The following is a 23,457-nucleotide window of genomic DNA, read 5'->3' on the forward strand; positions in this document are numbered from 1 at the left end:
ATTATTTTTAAGATGCTTAGTTGTATACATAATGTGATTGACGTTGTGTCCTAACGTCATTTATATATGTTACAGTATAAATAATTATCAAATGCGGTTGGTTGGAGGTATATTTGTTGTGGACCAGACAATCAAGTTATATCTCCACTCCATTAATCCTCTTGCTTGACATCTTATCATTTCTGCATCCGCTTTCATTACCACATGTAAGACAATACGACCAGTGAGCTGGAACTCTCCATAAATGGAGGCGATAGGCATACTGATGGAGTGGTGTACTCATGCGGGGGTCCTATCTGACGTCACTCAATCTGCAGACGACCATTATTGAAGCTTTCGACAGGAAGGTAATTAGTTTGCACGTCAATGCTACCGCCCCAGATATCCGATTACTGATCGCAAATTCTTACGATGAAGTAGATAAAATCCAGATGCAACCTAATTCAGGTTTAAAACTTTAGAATGTAACATTGCATGAACGTGATTCGAAAAAGATTAAACTATAAATTATGTCATTTGTCATGCAGTAGAGCCTTATCGATACCTTGGTCAGCCGCTACATTTACAGCAGATGATATATATTCCTCAGACAAAGTTACCATTACAATGCATAACATATAGGAGATGAGAAAGATAAAAGTGTTAAATGTGGCGGACACGTATAGATCAGTTACAGTTGGTCCGTGTAGGGAACGGGAGTTACCTCCCTTCATTAAACCATAACGACCTGTTTGTTTCCGTGTCAAACGGCTTGTATTAAGTAAAGGTTGTGTGATTGTATTAGTATGAACCATTACAATGATGGGATGTGAACAAGAGAGAAAATAACACGCACTCACTCACTGCTTACTATACATCACTAGATACACGGTCACATTCTATCACAGATACTTGATAAACAACAATGATAAAGATACATCTACCTACAATCTGTAACCCGGCATGTAAGGACACGGGTAAACAGAGTCACTCTAAATGATACAGGGTCAACATTCCTGCCCAAATCCTCAGCTTTCACCGGCACAGGTACCGACATCTATGGCAGGTATATATTGACACGTATGACCAGACAATTACATACATTGTGTGTATCGACATAGACATGTATGCAAAGAAAACTACATATATTGTGTGTAATCTTTATTCATGCCGCTATCTTATAAATATAATAGGGTAATCTACATACACTCTGACGTGTAATGCAAATAATCTACAAACTGTTCCAACGTGTTTGATAAATAATCTATATAAATATCGAAATGTACGACAGGTTATGTACACACATGCCGAAATGTATGACGGGTATTGATCATGACATACCAAAAAATGTATGCCGGGTATTATATATACACACCGAATGTATGACAGGTAATGTATATACACACCGAAATGTATGACAGGTAAATGTACACACATAACGAAAAGTACGGCAGGTAATTTACACACAAACCGAAATGCATGACGAGTATTGTACACACACACCGAAATGCATGACGGGTATTGTACATACATAACGAAATGTATGACAGGTATTGTACATACATACCGAAATGCATGACAGGTATTGTACACACACCTAAATGTATGAAAGGTATTGTACATACACACCGAAATGTATGAAAGGTATTGTACATACACACCGAAATGTATGACAGGTATTGTACACACACCGAAATGTATGAAAGGTATTGTACATACACACCGAAATGTATGACAGGTAATGTACATACACACCAAGATAAACGACAGGTATTGTACATACATGCCGAAATATACGACAGGTAATGTACATACACACCGAAATGTATGACGGGTATTGTACATACATACCGAAATGTATGAAAGGTATTGTACATACACACCGAAATGTAAAACAGGTAATGTACATACACACCGAAATGTATGACAGGTAATGTACATACATACCGAAATGTATGACAGTTAATGTACATACACACCAAGATATACGACAGGTAATGTACATACACACCGAAATGTATGACAGGTAATGTACATACACACCGAAATGTATGACAGGTATTGTACATACATACCGAAATGTATGACAGGTATTATACATACCTACCGAAATGTATGGCAGGTATTATACTTACATATCGAAATGTATGACAGGGAATGTACATACACACCGAAATGTATGAAAGGTATTGTACATACATACCGAAATGTATGACAGGTATTGTACATACACACCGAAATGTATGACGGGTATTGTACATACACACCGAAATATATTACAGGTAATGTACATACACACTGAAATGTATGACAGGTAAATGTACACACATACCGAAAAGTACGACAGGTAATTTACATACACACTGAAATGTATGACGGGTATTGTACACACATACCGAAATGTATGACGGGTATTTTACATACATACCGAAATGTATGAGTGGTATTGTACATACATACCGAAGTGTATGAAAGATATTGAAGATACACACCAAAATATACGACAGGTTATGTACATACACACCGAAATGTATGATTGGTGTATTGTCCATACACACCGAAATGTATGACGGGTATTGTACATACACATCGAAATATACGACCGGTAATGTAAAGACACACCGAAATGTATGACGGGTATTGTACATACACACCGAAATGTATGACAGGTATTGTACATACACACCGAAATGTATGACAGGTAAATGTACACACATACCGAAAAGTACGACAGGTAATTTACATACACACCGAAATGTATGACGGGTATTTTACATACATACCGAAATGTATGAGTGGTATTGTACATACATACCGAAATGTATTATGACAGGTAATGTACATACACTCCGAAATGTATGAAAGGTAATGTATATATAAAAACAGAATGTATGACAGGTAATGTATATACACACCGAAATGTATGACAGGTATTGTACATACATACCGAAATGTATTATGACAGGTAATGTACATACACCCCGAAATGTATGAAAGGTATTGTACATACACACCGAAATGGATGACAGGTAAATGTACACACATACCTAAAAGTACGACAGGTAATTTACATACACACTGAAATGTATGACGGGTATTGTACACACATACCGAAATGTATGACGGGTATCGTACATACATACCGAAATGTATGAGTGGTATTGTACATACATACCGAAATTTATGAAAGGTATTGTACATACACACCGAAATGGATGACAGGTAAATGTACACACATACCTAAAAGTACGACAGGTAATTTACATACACACCGAAATGTATGAAAGGTATTGTACATACAAACCGAAATGTATGAAACGTATTGTACATACATACCGAAATGTATGACAGGTATTGTACATACATACCGAAATGTATGACGGGTATTGTACATACATACCGAAATGTATGAAAGGTATTGTACATACACACCGAAATGTAAAACAGGTAATGTACATACACACCGAAATGTATGACAGGTAATGTACACACATACCAAAAGGTATGACAGTTATTGTACACACATACCGAAATGTATGACATGTAATGTACATACACACCGAAAGGTATGACGGGTATTGTACACACACCGAAATGTATGACAAGTAATGTATACGCATACCGAATCTAATTCACACATGGTCTAACTAGCCTACCTCATTGATTTCCAACCTTAACCTATAATATCCAACTTGCCGTCTTGAGCGTCTCAAGTATGGCGTATGAATGTACTCTCGTTTCGTATGCAGGTAACGTGTGATAACAGAGCAGAGATATTAGCTTGTTTCGGCCGATGTGGTTCTCAAAAAGTGCTTACTGTGCAATTAGTCGTTTAGAATTAATTAATTAATTAATTGAAATTACCTAACGTTCGAGTGCCTTGTTGAAATGATTCTACTGAGATGTACCCTTATATTGCAATATTTGGCAGCAGTTTGATATACAGTATTTTCCTTGAATTATTGAGAAAATATCAACAAAAGCGAGTACAAATATTACTTAAACTTAAATCTGGCGATTAGTTTTGTACGGCGCCCGGTTTCTACATTGACATATACCTATCGACATAGTCCGATCACTGGGTTTGGGTTTGAGTTTGATGAATGGTCATGCGCATCACCAAGCAACCTGTCATGTGCGTTCCTCCACACCAAGAGAACTGGTCAGGTGGTATGTGCGTCAGTTCGTCACCGGCTGATTGGATCACGCGCACAACTCCGTCACCAGGCTACCTGGTATCGTGCGCCTCCACGACACCGACGGAATGTAACTACACAAATATAGGCCATATATTTTTTTACAACTGTCTAAATAAATACCACTCACATGTCATATCACATTGCAATATTTCAATAAAAATGTCACTAACAATATAATCTCGTTTTTTGATATATTTCTAAACTCATAATTCAATAATAAATATATAACACAACAACGTTATCACAAAATCTGTCTAACATAAGTTTACGTAGTCCAAAAGTCGCTGTACACGTCACAACGCCTCTAACGTCGGCACGCCCATCAATCACCGATCGACTTAAACATTTTTAACATTTCCCAGAATGATTCATGGCATTTCACTGTAGTGACAGTGTAAGGACATGGGCAAAAATCACAAGACGTTCCTGGTTGGACGTACGGTGTCAATCACCGAGACATATAGAAATAAAAATGGAGGCAATGTTAACGATACAGGACATGAATGGAGACTGCATCGTCACCGGGCCAATAATCAACGGTCAGGGCCTGGTCCCTGTTTACACCACGTCACATCGTCACCGGACCAATAATCAACGGTCAGGGCCTGGTCCCTGTATACACCACGTCACATCCATATTCACGTAAGCCTCACGAGACTAATATCCACCAAAGGGCAAATATTTATTTCCGACCCAAATGCGACATGCCCAGCTTCAGAGGGGCACTTGTTTTTTAGAACTGCAAGAGATGTGCATTTAAATGTTACGCGACAACAACTCAAAAACTGGTCCAGAACATCATGGTATCGAAAATCCTCGTCATAAAGACGACTGGCAATCAGCACAATGGTAACATAACACGATCCATATTTATTGCTTATTCTTTCAATCGAATCGTTTGCTACCTGTCACTCGTTCAGTCGGACTTTCTCCACATTTTCCACATGCGTTTCCGAGTTGACGGGAGCATATTGTCTGTGGTTTAGCTCTAGGCCATTTGACTGTCTAGATGAATTCCGAGAAACGTCCGACAGAATCTTCCTCCCGAACAAGTTCTTGAGAACTCCCAATAACACTCTGCGGAATTTTTGACCAACAAGTGTATAGATTAAAAAGTTAACAGATGAATTAGCTACAAAAAGGATGTTACTCACAGCCAGCCACTTGATCATCGTAACAGTATTAAACAGGAAGTCGAACTGGGCAAACAGACCTGGTGTTTGGCACAAGATGAACACAACAACAATCAACACGAGAACGAGGCTAAGGTTGGCCTCCTGGTCGTCCTGAATGTTCATTCCTGCTCGCCGTGCACGCATCCGCATCAGTTCCATGATGATGAGGATGTTTAGCACTGTTAACACACTCAGCGGTATGATGTAGATAATACTTGCGTACATCCACACCGAGTACATTTTTGTGTAGAAAAAGTTTTCGCCAAACTCCGTTGTAAGGAGCAGGAAACAGTCGTGGTCAGCTGGGACCTCTTGCCCGGGGTCCGTGCAGGGCGTCCGGGCCATGGTAGCGAACAGTCGCGGAATGTTGTAGGCGACGGAGATGACTGTAATGACCATGAGGGTGATGTATGTCTTTTTGCGCGTGCAGATTTTTTGGGCGCGGAAAGGGTGGCAAATGGCGATGTAGCGTTCTACCGACACAGAAACCGTGATCCAAACGTTGCATTGCTGGATACTCATGATGAGGAAGAAGACTGCTGTGTAAAGGTTAGGGTAAATAACATCCTTATAGTACCACAGCTCGGGATGAAACAGCGATATGGAGTACGGTGTGAGCGCCACACATGCCACAATAATGATACCTGTGTCTGTCACCACAAGCGCACACAAGAACAGGATGGTAGTGGACTGCATCTCCTTGCGCCAAAGTACCATCATAGTGAGAATGTTTCCGATGACGCCCAGCACGGAGATGATGGGAAGGGCGATGCCGTTACACACGTATTGCATGTAGAAGGCGTCCAGCTGATCCGTACTATTACCCGTGTCCTGGATGTATTTACCTCCGTACGACAAGTTCAGAGCAAAGTTTGTTTCGCTCACACCCATGGTCAGGCCGCGTTACACACTTACTGAAGGGAATGATCGCGTTACGCCTCACTGTCAGGTGTTGGGTAGAGTTTTCAGTTCAGGAGTAGAAAGGTTGATATCCATGCAGGTGATTGTCTGAAAATAGAAAAGAGTACTTCTTAAGGAATTTTTGATATAGAAAGACATGCAAGACATGTAGCGACCTCGCTCGTTTGTAATACTATATATATATCGCCACTAGAGGCTAATGTATCGTTACCGGAGGCTTTACTACATCAATCTGGCTGCTAATCGCTCGGACCTATTGGCATGTAATTACCGCCCGTGGATTAGTAACTGATCAGCGCGCCTGGACACTCATCTCTCACACTACATCAACACTGCCAGTCATCTTTTTCAGACATAAAACCAACACTTACCAACACATGCTTTACAGAAATAGATTAAAATTGCATCGCCCATTCGTGATTACAGATGGAGGTAAATGTAAAATCGGAGTCGGTGAGTACAGCGCAGTGGTCAAGCAACTGGGCCCCAGCGTTCCACGCGCCACCTGGACGAGGTAATGTCTACTTCAAAAGGCGCCATAGATAGTATACGTGAGTGCGAATGAGTTGCGACAATATTTCAGAACCGTACCTATTACAGCCACCGTACCATATGTATGCCCACGACTAGCACCTACCTGGATAAGTAGCGCATCTGCTGTCTCTTAAGGGCTGACACAGTCTCACATGGAAAATTTAAGTAGTTCAGTGACCTATAAGTAAATATATCCTTATCTGATAAAAACTTAAACTACGTACAGCGCATGACAGAACGAGTTATAGCCGATTAGTTTATATTTCTAATACATAAAACACATCGGAATGTAATCAACTCTTCACAGTACTATTATTACACCACATAAGGTGCGAATGTGTTTCAGCATCAGTATAATGGACCCAATGAAGCGGCTATAGTCTTAACCCAATACACAATGTTACGACGGCTTGAGTAAACTAGATCGAGACCAATGGTGTCAAAACGATTGAATTGTATAGACCCCACAAATCTGGTTAGCCATCATTGTAATAAGCTCAGCATCAATAACGGGCGACAGACCATCCGGAACGCTGCTCAGCCGGCTCTGGCTTATATATTAGACAGACAAGTGAGTCGGCGGAAGGCAGCATCTGTTTCGGAAAGTCGACATATGATGCAATGTAGACAGTTGTTTCTTTGGTAAGTGGATTTGAGTGCCCAAGCCACTACTTCTATATCTGTTTTTACACCACTATGTAGAGAGATGGAGCGGTTCGAAACACTCAATTAATTATTACCTTAATGATCCTTGAAGACCTCAATTAAGAATCGGCTATCAACGTGCACTTTCATATGCAAAGTTTGAAAACAAAACGGTTGAGTTACCCAGTCCAATATGTGTGGAATGCGTTTTATCCAAATTGGCCAACATTTTTTCGAAAGTCTTGTTGCGTTCCGATTTATTTTAAGGAGATTCGTTGCTAAGCAAGCACACATATCCGCGTGTTACATAATCTACTGTAAACAATACTGGGTGTCGTGACAGCCCCCCGGCTGGTCCGCTTCCATTTCGGACCATGATAATAACTATCAGAGCTGACCTAAACGCTAGCCTAATTGAGGTGTTGACAGCGGCAGGTGATCTCACCACGTAGTTTCAACAATATATACGAAATTGTTCTGCTTTGTGTATTTGTGTAAATATTTTGATTATGTATCATGAGTCGTGTTATACCAAAGACCAGTAGTGAAATGCATGGCTGGCCCTGCCCCCAAATTCACCATTAACGCAAAAAAATCCCACTGACGTCACATGTATCAGATAAATATGTACACTAGCACAGGGGCATGCGAACTGTACAGCTGGTTAGAAATTAAACAGGTTCGTAAAATATAGCGTCATGACTGTATTTGTGTCAAAAACATTGTGAACGTGATCAAACTCTTGACAATTAACGTACGTACATACCCCGAATTTAGTGCTGTTTTACTTCCTGCTCCGATTCCATATCAGACAGTTAGTCAAGTACGTTATGTGTTATCTATAGTGTGAATAGCAACTGATTAAGCATGTACATGTATATGTGAACATGTTTCTACCTTAGCTGTTAGATAAAAAAAAAGTGAGCATACGTGTTTCATTTTTCGGCAGCGACAAAGTGAGCCAGTATGAACTGTATAAAACAGGCTGGGACAAAGTCACCCTGTATCTGTGGTCATTGCAGAGTTTATCTAAACGTTAAGATGCTCTCTCTCTCGTACCCAGAGAAGGGTATAGTATATCTAAATTCTAGGACGTTAAAAAAATAGTATGTACAGGAAAAACTGCAGACTCTGTTAGATGAAAATGTTTCAACCGAGGTTACAGAATTTGGGTCATGAAAACCCGAGGGATGCCATGTTTATCGAATCCAAATTATGTACCTGAGTGCGGAGCATATGTACAGCGGTTGGGCAGAGATGGACTCATTGATTACATGTTAACCAGTGACTGATAGAATCTTCCCCTACCTTGAGGGTGTGACAGAGAAATTTCCAACCCGAGGGGTGATGGTTTTTGGTTGTCTAACCCGAGGCTCTGCCGAGGGTTAGACAACCAAAAAATCACTCCGAGGGTTGGAGATTTCTCTGTTACACCCTCAAGGTAGGGTATGCTTATTTTTCTCCCATCTTATTTTTCCAGTCACAGCTCCACCGACAGTAGTCTGTCATGTTTGTAAACAAAAACTCGTGTGGGGTATGCCTATCGTCATTCACTTTTGATGACGTCACAATTACCGATGACGCATTTTAATGACGTCACAATCGAACACATGCTAGGGGGTGACAAGCTGATATTTCCTGGCTAAAACGGGAGACACACCTGTGAAGGGTGGGATAAATGTTAGATCTCTCACACTGTAACAGATATCAAACGTGGCCTCATTATTCCGTCCCCCACGTCACCCTGTCCGCCTTTGTTGTTTGGTTAGATTTTCCGGGTAGCAATCAAATGCACATGTTATAAAGGAACACCTCAAATGTGCTCCTCTGACATCTCGGATTGTATTCGTTGCTAATGCGAAAGGACACAATTCGCTAGGGCTAAGCCCTCGTAAAATGTATTCATACGCGCAATGGACTCATACAAACTGAAATGTCAGAGGAACACATAAATATGGTATAGTCTATGTATTTAATTAGGACCGTATAGTGAGTTTCAGTATTAGAGTTCGTAAGGAACTAGTCATTTATTACAAAAAGGTGGTTGACAGTATTAAGATTTAGAAAATTAATTGATGATGTCCAAACTTTCAACAATTTAGGGAAAAAAGGACCATCAAGAAGCATATGGACACGTTGACCATGAGTATGTGATGTGCAAGATAAGGTGTCTATATATCAGCTTGCATTCCTCCCCTAGTGTGATGCATACGTGTATACTGATAGGCTGTGTAAGAAAAATACAGCATGTCCTGAAGGCAAATGTGTACATTAGCACTGTGTACCCTGGACGTACAGCATAATACATGGCACATGGATACACACGCCATGATCGTCATTGCGTCATATTATGTACGTACATTTAGTCACGAAAAAAAAAGGTCGACTCGTGTAAATGTACTCGACATGCGGTTTGTCAGCCCTATGTACACATAAAAACACGTGTATCCTGCACCCCGTAAACCAACAAGTGAACTCTTAAACAAGTGTAAACTGCAGATAAATTTTAGACCGATCCAGAAACACGTATCGGTAGTGGGGGTAACTGTTTAGTTTTGTATCTGATCGGGAAAGTGACACTTCACCTGTACAATCTAACGCCAGACACGGCGTCCTGCTGTCACCCTATCTCTAGTATAGTGTCAGAATGACGGCCTACCTCATACGGCTGATCTCTACATGAGATCTGACCCTAATTATCGGCCCATATATTCCTAATGCGATCCTTAGCATCGCCTCACACATGCCTCATCCGGCATACAATCATCCGATTCTGCGTATAATGTATAACATATAAATGATCCGATACTCTTGGAAAACCCACACATCCTATATTCGAACCCCAGGAGTGACCAACACATCCAAGATTCGAACCCCGGGAGGAACCTACGCATCCCAAATTCTAACCTCAAGGAAGACCCGGACACACCAGATTTGGACCCCGAAAACTCGCACATTCCTCACAATAATCTCTATCACTGACACACCTACACCACCATTCCTGAGGGGAGACATACAATGTACTCCTTGTCGGAATCCTGAACTTATAGAATCTCTATATACAAGGGAATCTCAGCTCGCACATGAGTGATTTCTGTTCCATAATTTCCTAATCCTAATTTAAAAAGTTCCAAGTTGTATGTAATGGCAATCTCAAACTACCGTGATGGGACAGAAATATGTCCAAGATGGCGTTTCCACGTATCATTTAATTTATCAACTTAAGATAACGTTATTTTCAATTGTTTTTCTGTTAAAATAACCCAAGACCAAATAGAAAACTGAGGCGTTATTATTTTGAACATATTTTAAACACAAAGAAGTTTTTTATGGAATGTGAAAATAGTTTTTTCTTTTCTATATCCAATAATAAATACTTAAAATGGAAAGGATTTATTTTGGATTTCAGATAAAAGTGTGACAAAAGTAATGATATACAAAAACCCCAGAAGGCAGAAAGGCCTAGCGGAAGGAAACCCTCACATCTCTGAACAGGAACCTAACAGGAAACCTACAAATCTCCGAGTACAGAACCCTGACAGAAAACCCAAACATCTCTGTACAGAACCCTGACAGAAAACTCACATATCTCTGTACAGAACCCTGACAAGAAATCCACACATCTCTGTACAGAACCCTGACAAGAAATCCAAACATCTCTGTACAGAACCCTGACAGGAAACCCACACATCACTGTACAGAAACCTGACAGGAAACCCACACATCTCTGTACAGAACCCTGACAGGAACCCCACACATCTCTGTACAGAACCCTGACAGAAAACCCACACATCTCTGTACAGAACCCTTACAGGAAACCCACACATCTCTGTACAGAAACCTGACAGGAAACCCACACATCCCTGTACAGAACCCTGACAGGAAACCCACACATCTCTGTACAGAACCCTGACAGGAAACCCACACATCTCTGTACAGAACCTGGACGGAAACACATTTCTGTACATAACACCGACAGGAAACCCACACATCTCTGTACAGCACACTGACAGGAAACCCACACATCTCTGTACAGAACCTGGACGGAAACACATCTCTGTACAGAACCTGGACGGAAACACACCTCTGTACATAACCCCGACAGGAAACCCACACATCTCTGTACAGAACTCTGACAGGAAATCCAAACATCACTGTACAGAACCCTGACAGGAAACCCACACATCTGTGTACAGAACCCTGACAGGAAACCCACACATCTCTGTACAGAACTCTGACAGGAAATCCAAACATCACTGTACAGAACCCTGACAGGAAACCCACACATCTGTGTACAGAACCCTGACAGGAAACCCACACATCACTGTACAGAAACCTGACAGGAAACCCACACATCTCTGTACAGAACCTGGACGGAAACACACCTCTGTACATAACCCCGACAGGAAACCCACATATCTCTGTATGGAACCTGGACGGAAACACATCTCTTTATAGAACCCTGACAGGAAACCTACACATCTCTGTACAGAACCCTGACAGGAAACCCACACATCTCTGTACAGAACTCTGACAGGAAATCCAAACATCACTGTACAGAACCCTGACAGGAAACCCACACATCTGTGTACAGAACCCTGACAGGAAACCCACACATCACTGTACAGAAACCTGACAGGAAACCCACACATCTCTGTACAGAACTCTGACAGGAAATCCAAACATCACTGTACAGAACCCTGACAGGAAACCCACACATCTCTGTACAGAACTCTGACAGGAAATCCAAACATCACTGTACAGAACCCTGACAGGAAACCCACACATCTCTGTACAGAACCCTGACAGGAAACCTACACATCTCTGTACAGAACCTGGACGGAAACACATCTCTGTACAGAACCACGACAGGAAACCCACACATCTCTGTACATAACCCTGACAGGAAACACATTTCTGTACATAACCCTGACAGGAAACCCACATATCTCTGTATAGAACCTGGACGGAAACACATTTCTGTACATAACCCCGACAGGAAACCCACATATCTCTGTATGGAACCTGGACGGAAACACATCTCTTTATAGAACCCTGACAGGAAACCCACACATCACTGTACAGAACCCTGACAGGAAACCCACACATCTCTGTACAGAACCCTGACAGGAAACCCACACATCTCTGTACAGAACCCTGAGGCGTGATTCATGTATGCGTACATAGGAGTTAATATCAACGAATCCCTGATAACATTTTAAAAATAAAATTTTAATGTATATGTCTTGTGTCAGTGCCAGCCCCTTCCTGACCTCCACCCGCTCACAAAAGGGTACCTAGGAGGCATGACACTTCTTACATATAAGCCCCTCGATTCTTATCATTCTCCTACAGTTAGAAATGTCGAGTTAATGATCACCGTTAAAATCAAATTTCACTGCAAACCTTGAAAACCATTTACGCGATCCGTGGTAGCCAAACCTGTAAATCTACATCTGTCTCAGGGATATGCCAAGCCGAGATAGTTGAGTGCATTACATTGCCAATGTCAGGAACCTGTTCTACAAACGACAGTAGGATGTTTGTATCTCTGGCAGGTCATTATACTCTACCATTTTATGTCAATGAAATGTGAAATTGCCATGCACAATAACTATTTTAAACTATCCTAAAGCGCACCGAACGAGATAAAACTGGGACACAACTGGCACTGTCCTCGGAGTCACAGTGCTAGCGACATTTGTACACAAGCATGGGACCCTGGGATACTTTCACAAGTTTTGTTACATACATGTAAAGCTCTTGTGTTTCTGTAAAAGTTTACATTATACAATTATGGACTTTTGTGCTGGTGAAAAAGATGTGATATGAACCTGAAAGAGTAACAGAGGCAAAGCCGAGGTCAATATCACTTTTTCAGGTTCATATCACATCATATTTACCAGCACAAAAGCCCATAACTGTTTTATTATATGCTTCATTCAATAAAATTAAACTAAACTAAAGGTTCAGCGTGCGCACACCGTGCATAAATCGTTCACACACCGTCCGCACATCGTCCACACATGGTGCGCACAACTGTGCGATTTAACAATCGTTCGCCCCGTTGTGCGCTTCTCTCCGCACAACTGTGCGATTGGGTACAATTTGTAGATCAATATTACGGAATGAAAAAAATACGGAAAGCTCCTATGCAAAAATGAAAACTGTATGTATTATTGTAATGTCTCATCACTGTAATGAAGATTATGTTCAGTTTTACAATGCGTGCAACACAGCATTACAGTGACCGTTAGAATGGGTTTCGCACCAAGGTAACAGAACATGTAAATAACAATTTGATGAGTTACCGGGGTTTGACCTGATGATACCGTATGATCGTAATGAAAACACAGCTGGACGTTTAGTATTTGTTATTTGCATTCGGTTTGCCTATAGCACCCCCTCACCTGTGTTTTCACACCCCTGGCCCTACCCGACGAAATACGTAAGCGCCCCGGGCGGGGGAAAACTACCGTCCAGGTACATGTATACGGGACTGTATTGTGATTTCACAGGTGTCGGTTAAGGTCGTTTAAAAAATACCAAAAACACAATTTCTAAATTTAAGAATGTATAGATATAAAGATAAGTTTATAGGTGTAGGTAGAATATAGAAACATACGTAAAAATCAAGGTTTATATGTTAACACGAAACCGTACATATTGTTAAGGCATTCCTCAATTTACACCAACCACGATTGTTATCGCACAACGTTCCTCCATCGTGTACACAAATGTGCGCAAGATATGATCGCCCAATTTGTTATCGTTCGCATATCGTGCACACATCGTTCACACACCGTGCACACATCGTGCGCACATCGCACATCGTGTAACGTTGTGCGATCCCACAACTGTATGAAGCTCGAGTCAATCGACACACAGAACTGGAACTAATGGTTCCCAGGTCTCTATATGTTCCAACTGACGAACAAAACTGATGGAGCTCGACTCCTTATTATTGCTAGCATACAAATAGAACTAAGACTGATTGAGCCCAGGATCTGTATTCAATATTAACATGATCTTTTGGCTGTGTCACATGATTGAAGCAAGTTTCAAGCAAGTTGGTCTGAGCACAGAATCCGTGCTGTGCATGAGAATGGTTTCAGATTTCAATACGGTCCCAGATTTTCGTTAGCATCCGAAAAAAAAATATGTCTCGAATTTACCTGGAATAAGGTAAATGAGCACAGTCTCAATGAGTATAAATTCACAACAAGTTCTAAATACACATCTGGGCTACTCAATGCAAGTTTATACTGTGCAGTGTGCGAAATGTTTCAGAAGCAACTGCCTTTTACAAACTGATGTCTCTACCGTACATCGTATTCTGGTGAACGTTGTTGTCGGTACCGTCCACTGTATTTTGATAAGAAACTGATGTGAACGTCTTCGTCAGTACAGTCCAATGCCTCTTTGTATGCAAAAGTCTATGTCACTATCGTCCACTGTATTTTCGCATGGATGTCGAGACATGCATCCACATTCATAATACACTAAAGTATGGTGATTAAAAACATATTCTTGTGGTTCTCATTTGATTCCCACGGATATATAGCGATAGACAGACGGCTCAGTAGTCAGCCCCACCTGGAGTATGTACCTGTTACGCCAAAAGAAACCTGCACAATTATGGCTGTGGTTTATGACTACGTACTAACGGGTCGAGGAGCGCATATAATTGCTTCCAGAAAAGACTGAACGAATTTCTGAGCTCACTGAAAGTCTAATAATTAATACACTAATACAAATATTATCTATATTGGCGAATGTCCAAACTCAAACGTATACATAATGTGTAACTATGAGTAAAAATAATCATATATCATAGAAGCTAAATTCAATTTGAAGTTAATTCAGATAACAGCATTTACAGTTTCTGTGGGATTACTCTTTACAATCATTACCCAACTAGGTCCGTGTGTAATCCTGGACGAGCCAGACAAATCAAAATAGAATCCGGAAACCACAGAGCGATATACCTCTCCTGGAGGCGTGTCAGGGGTAGACGCTGTCCGGATCCACTATCTACGAGGCCGTTTCTATTCCGTACACAAGAACAGACGTCTAACTTAGGTTTTCTTTCAAACATCAGAAAATCAAAATGCTCTACCGGCATATGTCACATGTATAAATGTTTAACGAAGTTCGACATCTCTGCCAAAAATAATATGCCTGCCGCCGAAAAAAGCATTAAACAGACGTCAAAACTCAATTATTGCATGGAAGGTATTGACGTTGGAGTGTGGGAGCGGTGCGGTCGACTGGCCGTTGTAACTGTAATCACTCAAAGTCTTCCTTATCGACCAATGGAAGCATATCAACAAGAGTATCGACTTACTCCAAATCCGAAAAATAAATGTCACCATTTGGCTGTAAATGACAAACTACCCCGTCATTCAATCGTTGTTCTGGCCCGCTTTGTTCCTGTGTTGACAGTAGCACAAATGCACGGCGTGTTTTGGTCTCCACAGGATCTTTACAGAACAGGAACGTGACGGATGCGTTGGGGTAAGTGCGGAAGGTAGGGTCTTACCTCAGCAGGTATGTATGTGTGGCCAGGGGTTCGGGCTGTCCCATGTAAATACGGGACCAACGTCACGAAAAGAATATGGCAACTCTTCGAAAATATATGATATCTACAACTACTTTTTATTTAACTATTTTTGACATTCAAGTATACTGATGATCCTAACTTTGACGCGGGCAATCGAAACTTCCACAATGGGGTACCATACAATAAACAATATCAATATTTTCCATATGTTTAGAGATCTGACGTGATAGTTTGCCCCTACGCCGGAAGTCAATCAAGCACCTAATAAAATACTGAGGTTAAAACGCTGCCAAACGCTCTAGAATGCACGACCGGCCAGGACTGAAAGCATCATTGGTTCTTAAAATGACAAATATAGTCGTCATATGCCCTGTGTGATGAGAAAATCGGAACACCTGGTACATTTGACAAGGCCCGGCACCAAAGCACCAGAGAACACTTGACGATGGTAGGCATTCGCTGACTTTGGCGAGGCCTGAGAACCAATGGATGAGAGTGGAGTACTTTCTAGTATTCAAGAGAAAACTCTGGGCAAGGGTGGGGCATAGCTGCCATATTCATGCAGAATACTCGGGGACATACGTATGAGGGCGGATCACTTGCTGATAGTTGGACCTTCGCTGGCATTGACAAGACCCAGGGACCAACCAATACGACGAGAACAGAAAATTGTGACCATTGAAACAGACCAATATCCAGTTTACGAATTAAAGCGTGCTATGTACAGAAGGCAGCGGGAAACCCACGAGCGTAAGGTACATTAGGATCCCATGTGTTACTTGTATGGTATCAGAATACGTGTATTGTAGAATGTAGAAGTCTTGATGTGAAAGTTAAGTAACTTAAGGGACACACCACCTAGCTATATGTACCGATAAGTGACGAACGCTACACTCTATATATGATATAAAACAATCTTGAGCACCGACAACGTCCTGAAGTCTGATTGGTTCGAGCAGCAAGTCTTCGCCTAAAACCTGGCACTCCATAATGACCAGTTGATCGTTGTTTTATGAACAATTCCTTTCGATGTTTGTAGAAGATACGGCATTATTTGGTTGGCGTTATTGATGAGGAAATGCCGTTTCTGTACCATAGTAAAAGGACATAGCGGAAGCCTTGAGTGGTCTGCGTAGTTTCACGTAGACCACATGTTCATATTTAGTATACCACGTGCCACGGAGGAGTATTTATTGACGTGCCAAGATTTTAAATGCTTACAAGATAGGTTTAGTTTGATACAATCATGTGATACTGATACTGGCTAAAGCTCCGTCAGCTGGTCACATAATTGATATCGATCCATAAGTCTTTGGTCCGGTACGGCCGCTGACAGGTCCGGATACACCGCCAGGCGGCAGCACGACCTCGTCTGTAGCTGTTAACGCTTCCCTGGACATACGGACCGCCCTCAAGTATTTACAACTAATGAAAATAAACTCCTGAATATTACGTGCCTATAACGTTTTCGACATTTTCATTCTTTTTAAAGTTATCTGTTTAAGGATAGCTGTTTGTATTATCTTAACGATAAGATCGGTAAGAAGTCGTTATCAGTATACAGAGGAGGCGGCACGCGCCTGTATTGCCTAAACCTGTCCTGTGGTATGATGACTATCCGAAAGATCAACATGATACTGTAGATAGGCATATCTCCATTTATTTGTCAGTCTGTGTACCGCTGGGTATCTTCTCTCCTTCAATAGTGCGAGTTATGTGATAGCGTGGTGCAAAGATACCGGGATAAAGTCAACTTATCAACTGGGTGGTCAGGGACGGGAAGGGACTGGTGTTCGATTCCGGGCATTATTTATAGTTAGGGGGACTTGTCAGTCAATCTTAAGGTAAAGGGTACCATTGTATCAGTTATAAACGCAAAGAAGAGTTCCGCTCAGAATGTGTTTTTTATTCTCCGTTCTATATATAGAAGATTGAACAATAAGAAGGATTTTTTTCTGGTTTAGAGTAACTTCTCTTGTGTTTCATATGCCTTGCGGTCCATACACTGGACACTCATTTTCATGCTATATACGCTAACATGATTCCTGTAAGGCAAATTGGTTAGTTTAGGGATTGGCAATATAAATGTCCTGGGTTCGACCCCTGCGATTTTTTTTGATTTTTTTTCGTTATTTTCAACAGCCACAATTTGTGAAATAAATGGCAACATGTGATTCTTATAGAATATATATATAGCCAAACTGATAAATCTCATTCCGATTTATGGAATATTTCTTTTGAAAACAACAATCAATTCACAATATTGATAATGGCAATAATATATCTTGTGTTCTGTCAATACAGACGGTAAGTGTTTTCTTTTATCAAATACATGGGTAATCTGTGTAATACTGTGTTGTCAGCACTGCTAGAAATGTCTTTTAATAGATAGCGGGCGCACATTTTCCTGAAACAAGGTCTGATTTGTCAGTGTAGACAGAGACTTGATTTGTCGTGTAGACATCGACGTGATTTGTCAGTGTAGACATTGCCGTGATTTGTCAGTGTAGACATTGCTGTTATTTTTCAGTGTAGACATTGGCGTGATTTGTCAGTGTAGACATTGCCGCGATTTGTCAGGGTAGACATTGCCGTGATTTGTCAGTGTAGCCATTGCCGTGATTTGTCAGTGTAGACATTGACGTGATTTGTCAGTGTAGACATTGCCGTAATTTGTCAGTGTAGACATTGCCGTGATTTTTCAGTGTAGAAATTGCCGTGATTTGTCATTGTAGACATTGCCGTGATTTGTCAGAGTTGACATTGCCGTGATTTGTCAGTGTAGTCATTGCCGTGATTTGTCAGTGTAGACATTGGCTTTATTTTTCAGTGTAGACATTGACGTGGTTTGTCCGTGTAGACATTGCCGTGATTTGTCAGTGTAGCCATTGCCGTGATTTGTCAGTGTAGACATTGACGTGATTTGTCAGGGTAGACATTGCCGTGATTTGTCAGTGTAGCCATTGCCGTGATTTGTCAGTGTAGACATTGCTGTTATTTTTCAGTGTAGACATTGGGTTGATTTGTCAGTGTAGACATTGGCTTGATTTTTCAGTGTAGACATTGACGTGATTTGTCAGTGTAGACATTGCCTTGATTTGTCAGTGTAGACATTGGCTTGATTTTTCAGTGTAGACATTGACGTGATTTGTCAGTGTAGAAATTGCCGTGATTTGTCAGTGTAGACATTGCTGTTATTTTTCAGTGTAGACATTGGCTTGATTTGTCAGGGTAGACATTGGCTTGATTTGTCAGTGTAGACATTCCCGTGATTTGTCAGTGTAGACATTGGCTTGGTTTGTCAGTGTAGACATTGGCTTGATTTGTCACTGTAGACATTGACGTGATTTGTCAGTGTAGAAATTGCCGTGATTTGTCAGTGTAGACATTGCTGTTATTTTTCAGTGTAGACATTGGCTTGATTTGTCAGTGTAGACATTGGCTTGATTTGTCAGTGTAAACAATGGCTTGATTTGTCAGTGTAGACATTGACGTGATTTGTCAGTGTAGAAATTGCCGTGATTTGTCATTGTAGACATTACCGTGATTTGTCAGTGTAGACATTGCTGTTATTTTTCAGTGTAGACATTGGCTTGATTTGTCAGTGTAGACATTGGCTTGATTTGTCAGTGTAGACATTGCCGTGATTTGTCAGTGTAGACATTGCCGTAATTTGTCAGTGTAGACATTGGCTTGATTTGTCAGTGTAAACAATGGCTTGATTTGTCAGTGTAGACATTGACGTAATTTTTCAGTGTAGACATTGACGTGATTTGTCAGTGTAGACATTGCCGTGATTTGTCAGTGTAGACATTACCGTGATTTGTCAGTGTAGACATTGGCTTGATTTGTCAGTGTAGACATTGCCGTGATTTGTCAGTGTAGACGTACATAGGCGTAATTTGTCAGAAAAAAGGCGCGGATTACCAACTGTGAGTATCAGACGCGTATTGTTAAACTACTGTTAACCGACTTGTCAGCTGGCTGGAGTCACAAAAGAAAAAAAAAGGTCGCGATTTGTATAGTGTTAATTGTTCTGATATTACTTAAAACAACTAAGTCAAGTGATAAATCTATATTTCAAAAGCATGTACTATCTGTGATAATTTTTCATTGATTCAAAATACAGTTATATGCATTGTGAGGAACCTCGGGGGTTCCAAACCCCGGGGCCCTATGACTGGACCAATAAATGCAAGAAAGAAAGAAACCAGACAGAATACACAGCGTTTCAGTCCAGACAGAATATATGGCTTTTCAGTCCAGACAGAATATATGGCTTTTCAGTCCAGACTTCCATGTTGACGTCTCTATCACGTCATAAACAACAAACAGAAACGTATCAGTTTTTAAGTCTAGCCCGCCGAGCGACATAGAAATATGAGCCTCAAAATTACCCAATTTCCACATCATTAAAGTATCCCGTTGTGGATAATAAATCGCTCCTGAACACTGTTGCTAATGCATCTACTTGCTAAAAAACGACGGCCGTCATCTTGTCCACTTTTTGAAAATCGAAGTGCTGTAAGGAAGGCTAGAAGCTGTAACGTTAAACGTGCACATTGTGTGTGATTAGTTTTGCAACAATCCGACTGGCTGATACATTCGGTAATTCCATATCAAACCCAGATAAGACAAATGATACCCGTTCGTCTGTACGTGACATAGTTAGTCGTCTGTACGTGACATAGTCGTCTGTACGTGACACAGTCGTCTGTACGTGACATAGTCGTCTGTACGTGACACAGTCGTCTGTACGTGACATAGTCGTCTGTACGTGACTCAGTACGTGACATAGTCGTCTGTACGTGACACAGTCGTCTGTACGTGACATAGTCGTCTGTACGTGACACAGTCGTCTGTACGTGACACAGTCGTCTGTACGTAACATAGTCGTCTATACATGTACGTGACACAGTCGTCTGTACGGGACATAGTCTTCTGTACGTGACACAGTCGTCTATACGAAACATAGTCGTCTGTACGTGACACAGTCGTCTGTACGGGACAAAGTCGTCTGTACGGGACATAGTCGTCTATACGGGACATAGTCGTCTGTACGGGACATAGCCATTTGTACGTGAGACAGTCGACTGCACGTGACATAGTCGTCTGTACGGGACATAGCCATTTGAACCTGACACAGTCGTCTGTACGTGACACAGTCGTCTGTACGGGGCATAGTCGTCTATACGGGACATAGTCGTCTGAACGGGACACAGTCATTTGAACGTGACACAGTCGTCTGTACGTGACACAGTCGTCTGTACGGGACATAGTCTTCTGTACGTGACACAGTCGTCTATACGTGACACAGTCGTCTGCACGGGACATAGTCGTCTGTACGTGGCACAGTCGTCTGTACGGGACATAGTCGTGTGTACGGGACATAGTCGTGTGTAGGGGACATAGTGGTCTGTACATGACATAGTCGTCTGTACGTGACATAGTCGTCTGTACGGGACATAGTCGTCTGTACGGGACATAGTCGTGTGTATGGGACATAGTCGTCTGTACATGACATAGTCGTCTGTACGTGACACAGTCGTCTGTACGGGACATAGTCGTCTATACGGGACATAGCCATTTGTACGTGAGACAGTCGACTGCACGTGACATAGTCGTCTGTACGGGACATAGCCATTTGAACCTGACACAGTCGTCTGTACGTGACACAGTCGTCTGTACGGGGCATAGTCGTCTATACGGGACATAGTCGTCTGTACGGGACATAGTCGTCTGTACGGGACACAGCCATTTGAACGTGACACAGTCGTCTGTACGTGACACAGTCGTCTGTACGGAACATAGTCGTCTGTACGGGACATAGCCATATGTACGTGACACAGTCGTCTATACGTGATATAGTCGTCTGTACGGGACATAGCCATTTGTACGTGACACAGTCGTCTGTACGTGACAAAATCGTCTGTACGTGACACAGTCGTCTGTACGGGACATAGTCGTGTGTACGGGACATAGTCGTCTGTACGTGACATAGTCGTCTGTACGTGACACAGTCGTCTGTACGGAACATAGTCGTCTGTACGGGACATAGCCATATGTACGTGACACAGTCGTCTGCACGTGACACAGTCGTCTGTACGTGACACTGTCGTCTGTACGTGACACAGTCGTCTATACGTGATATAGTCGTCTGTACGGGACATAGCCATCTGTACGGGACACAGTCGTCTGCACGTGACACAGTCGTCTGTACGTGACATAGTCGTCTGTACGGGACATAGTCGTCTGTACGGGACATAGTCGTCTGTACATGACATAGTCGTCTGTACGTGACACAGTCGTCTGTACGGAACATAGTCGTCTGTACGGGACATAGTCATATGTACGTGACACAGTCGTCTGCACGTGACATAGTCGTCTGTACGTGACACTGTCGTCTGTACGTGATACAGACGTCTGTACGGGATATAGCCATTTGTACGTGACACAGTCGTCTATACGTGATATAGTCGTCTGTACGGGACATAGCCATTTGTACGTGACACAGTCGTCTGTACGTGACACAGTGATCTATACGGGACACATGTGTCTGTACGGGACACAGCCGTCTGTACGGGACATAGCCATGTGTACGGGACACGGTTGTCTGTACGGGACACAGTGATCTATACGGGACACATGAACAGGAGACAGTTGTCTGTATACAATGTACGTGTCTCGCGTTTAGTTCGGGACACCGTCAGTACGCGCTTTGCGTTTAGTACGGGATGGCGTTTAGTACGGGACAGCCGCCTGTAGCCTTTTCGCGTGTTCATACTAAAACTACTCTTTCGCTCAATGACTAAATTTAAATTGTGTGACTTCAAAAGCACACGGAATAGTTAAACATTACCTATCACTCCCGGGTACTTAGTATGCCTTCCAACATTCATGTGTATGCTTACTGATAATATCGTGTTTCATTTGTCCGTTGTAAAACTTACATTCGTCACTCCAAGCTAAGTTTATCGGTCATTAATTAAAGTTTTATCTCGTTCAATTTGTCAAGACTATTTTCGGAAGCCGAGCGGAATACAGTCATTTCATTTTGACGGGTAGAGAAGGGGTCGTGAGAGATATAACGGTTAGCGGTTGGGCCTGGATGGGCCTGTCACAGACGTGTCTATAGTTCAATACAGTAATTATTACAATAATCATATATCAGAATCGCATTTATACACACGTACATAGATACATCAACTATACATATTGTTGTTCTGATTTAAGTAACCTTTAACATCGGAGTGTACTTCTTTGCTTTGTTTTACAATACTAATTACAGTAAGAAACGTACAGGTGTTTAGTCCCTCATTGTAATATCGAGACATCACATTGTACTTTCGAAGCATAGATAATGTGCATATTATTCGAGTGAGGTGCGCGAGGGACGGGCTGTGAGACTGGAAGGGGCGGGGCGTGACGAGGGGGGAGGGGG

At 41.8% G+C, this 23,457-nt stretch overlaps 1 protein-coding gene across 10 annotated transcripts in view; it reads right to left on the reverse strand.

Moving 5' to 3' along the window:
* Positions 1–4,357: 4,357 nt before the first annotated feature.
* Positions 4,358–23,457, reverse strand: part of LOC110441720 (FMRFamide receptor-like) — a 100,360-nt gene continuing 81,260 nt past the window's right edge. For 5 of the 10 annotated variants that reach the window (XM_021484946.1, XM_021484947.1, XM_021484944.1 and 2 more), the window contains one exon: positions 4,358–6,361. In XM_021484946.1, the coding sequence (XP_021340621.1) occupies positions 5,087–6,244 (1,158 nt within the window). In that variant the 5' untranslated portion in view covers positions 6,245–6,361 and the 3' untranslated portion in view covers positions 4,358–5,086. Of the gene's footprint in view, positions 6,362–6,645; positions 6,826–6,865; positions 6,886–6,911; positions 7,012–8,219; positions 8,310–15,366; positions 15,870–23,457 lie in introns of those variants that run through there. The other 5 variants (XM_021484951.1, XM_021484949.1, XM_021484948.1 and 2 more) reach the window with 5 other exon arrangements.

This window comes from Mizuhopecten yessoensis, unplaced genomic scaffold (genome assembly GCF_002113885.1).
Source record: "Mizuhopecten yessoensis strain PY_sf001 unplaced genomic scaffold, ASM211388v2 scaffold716107, whole genome shotgun sequence".
Lineage (NCBI taxonomy): Eukaryota > Metazoa > Mollusca > Bivalvia > Pectinida > Pectinidae > Mizuhopecten > Mizuhopecten yessoensis.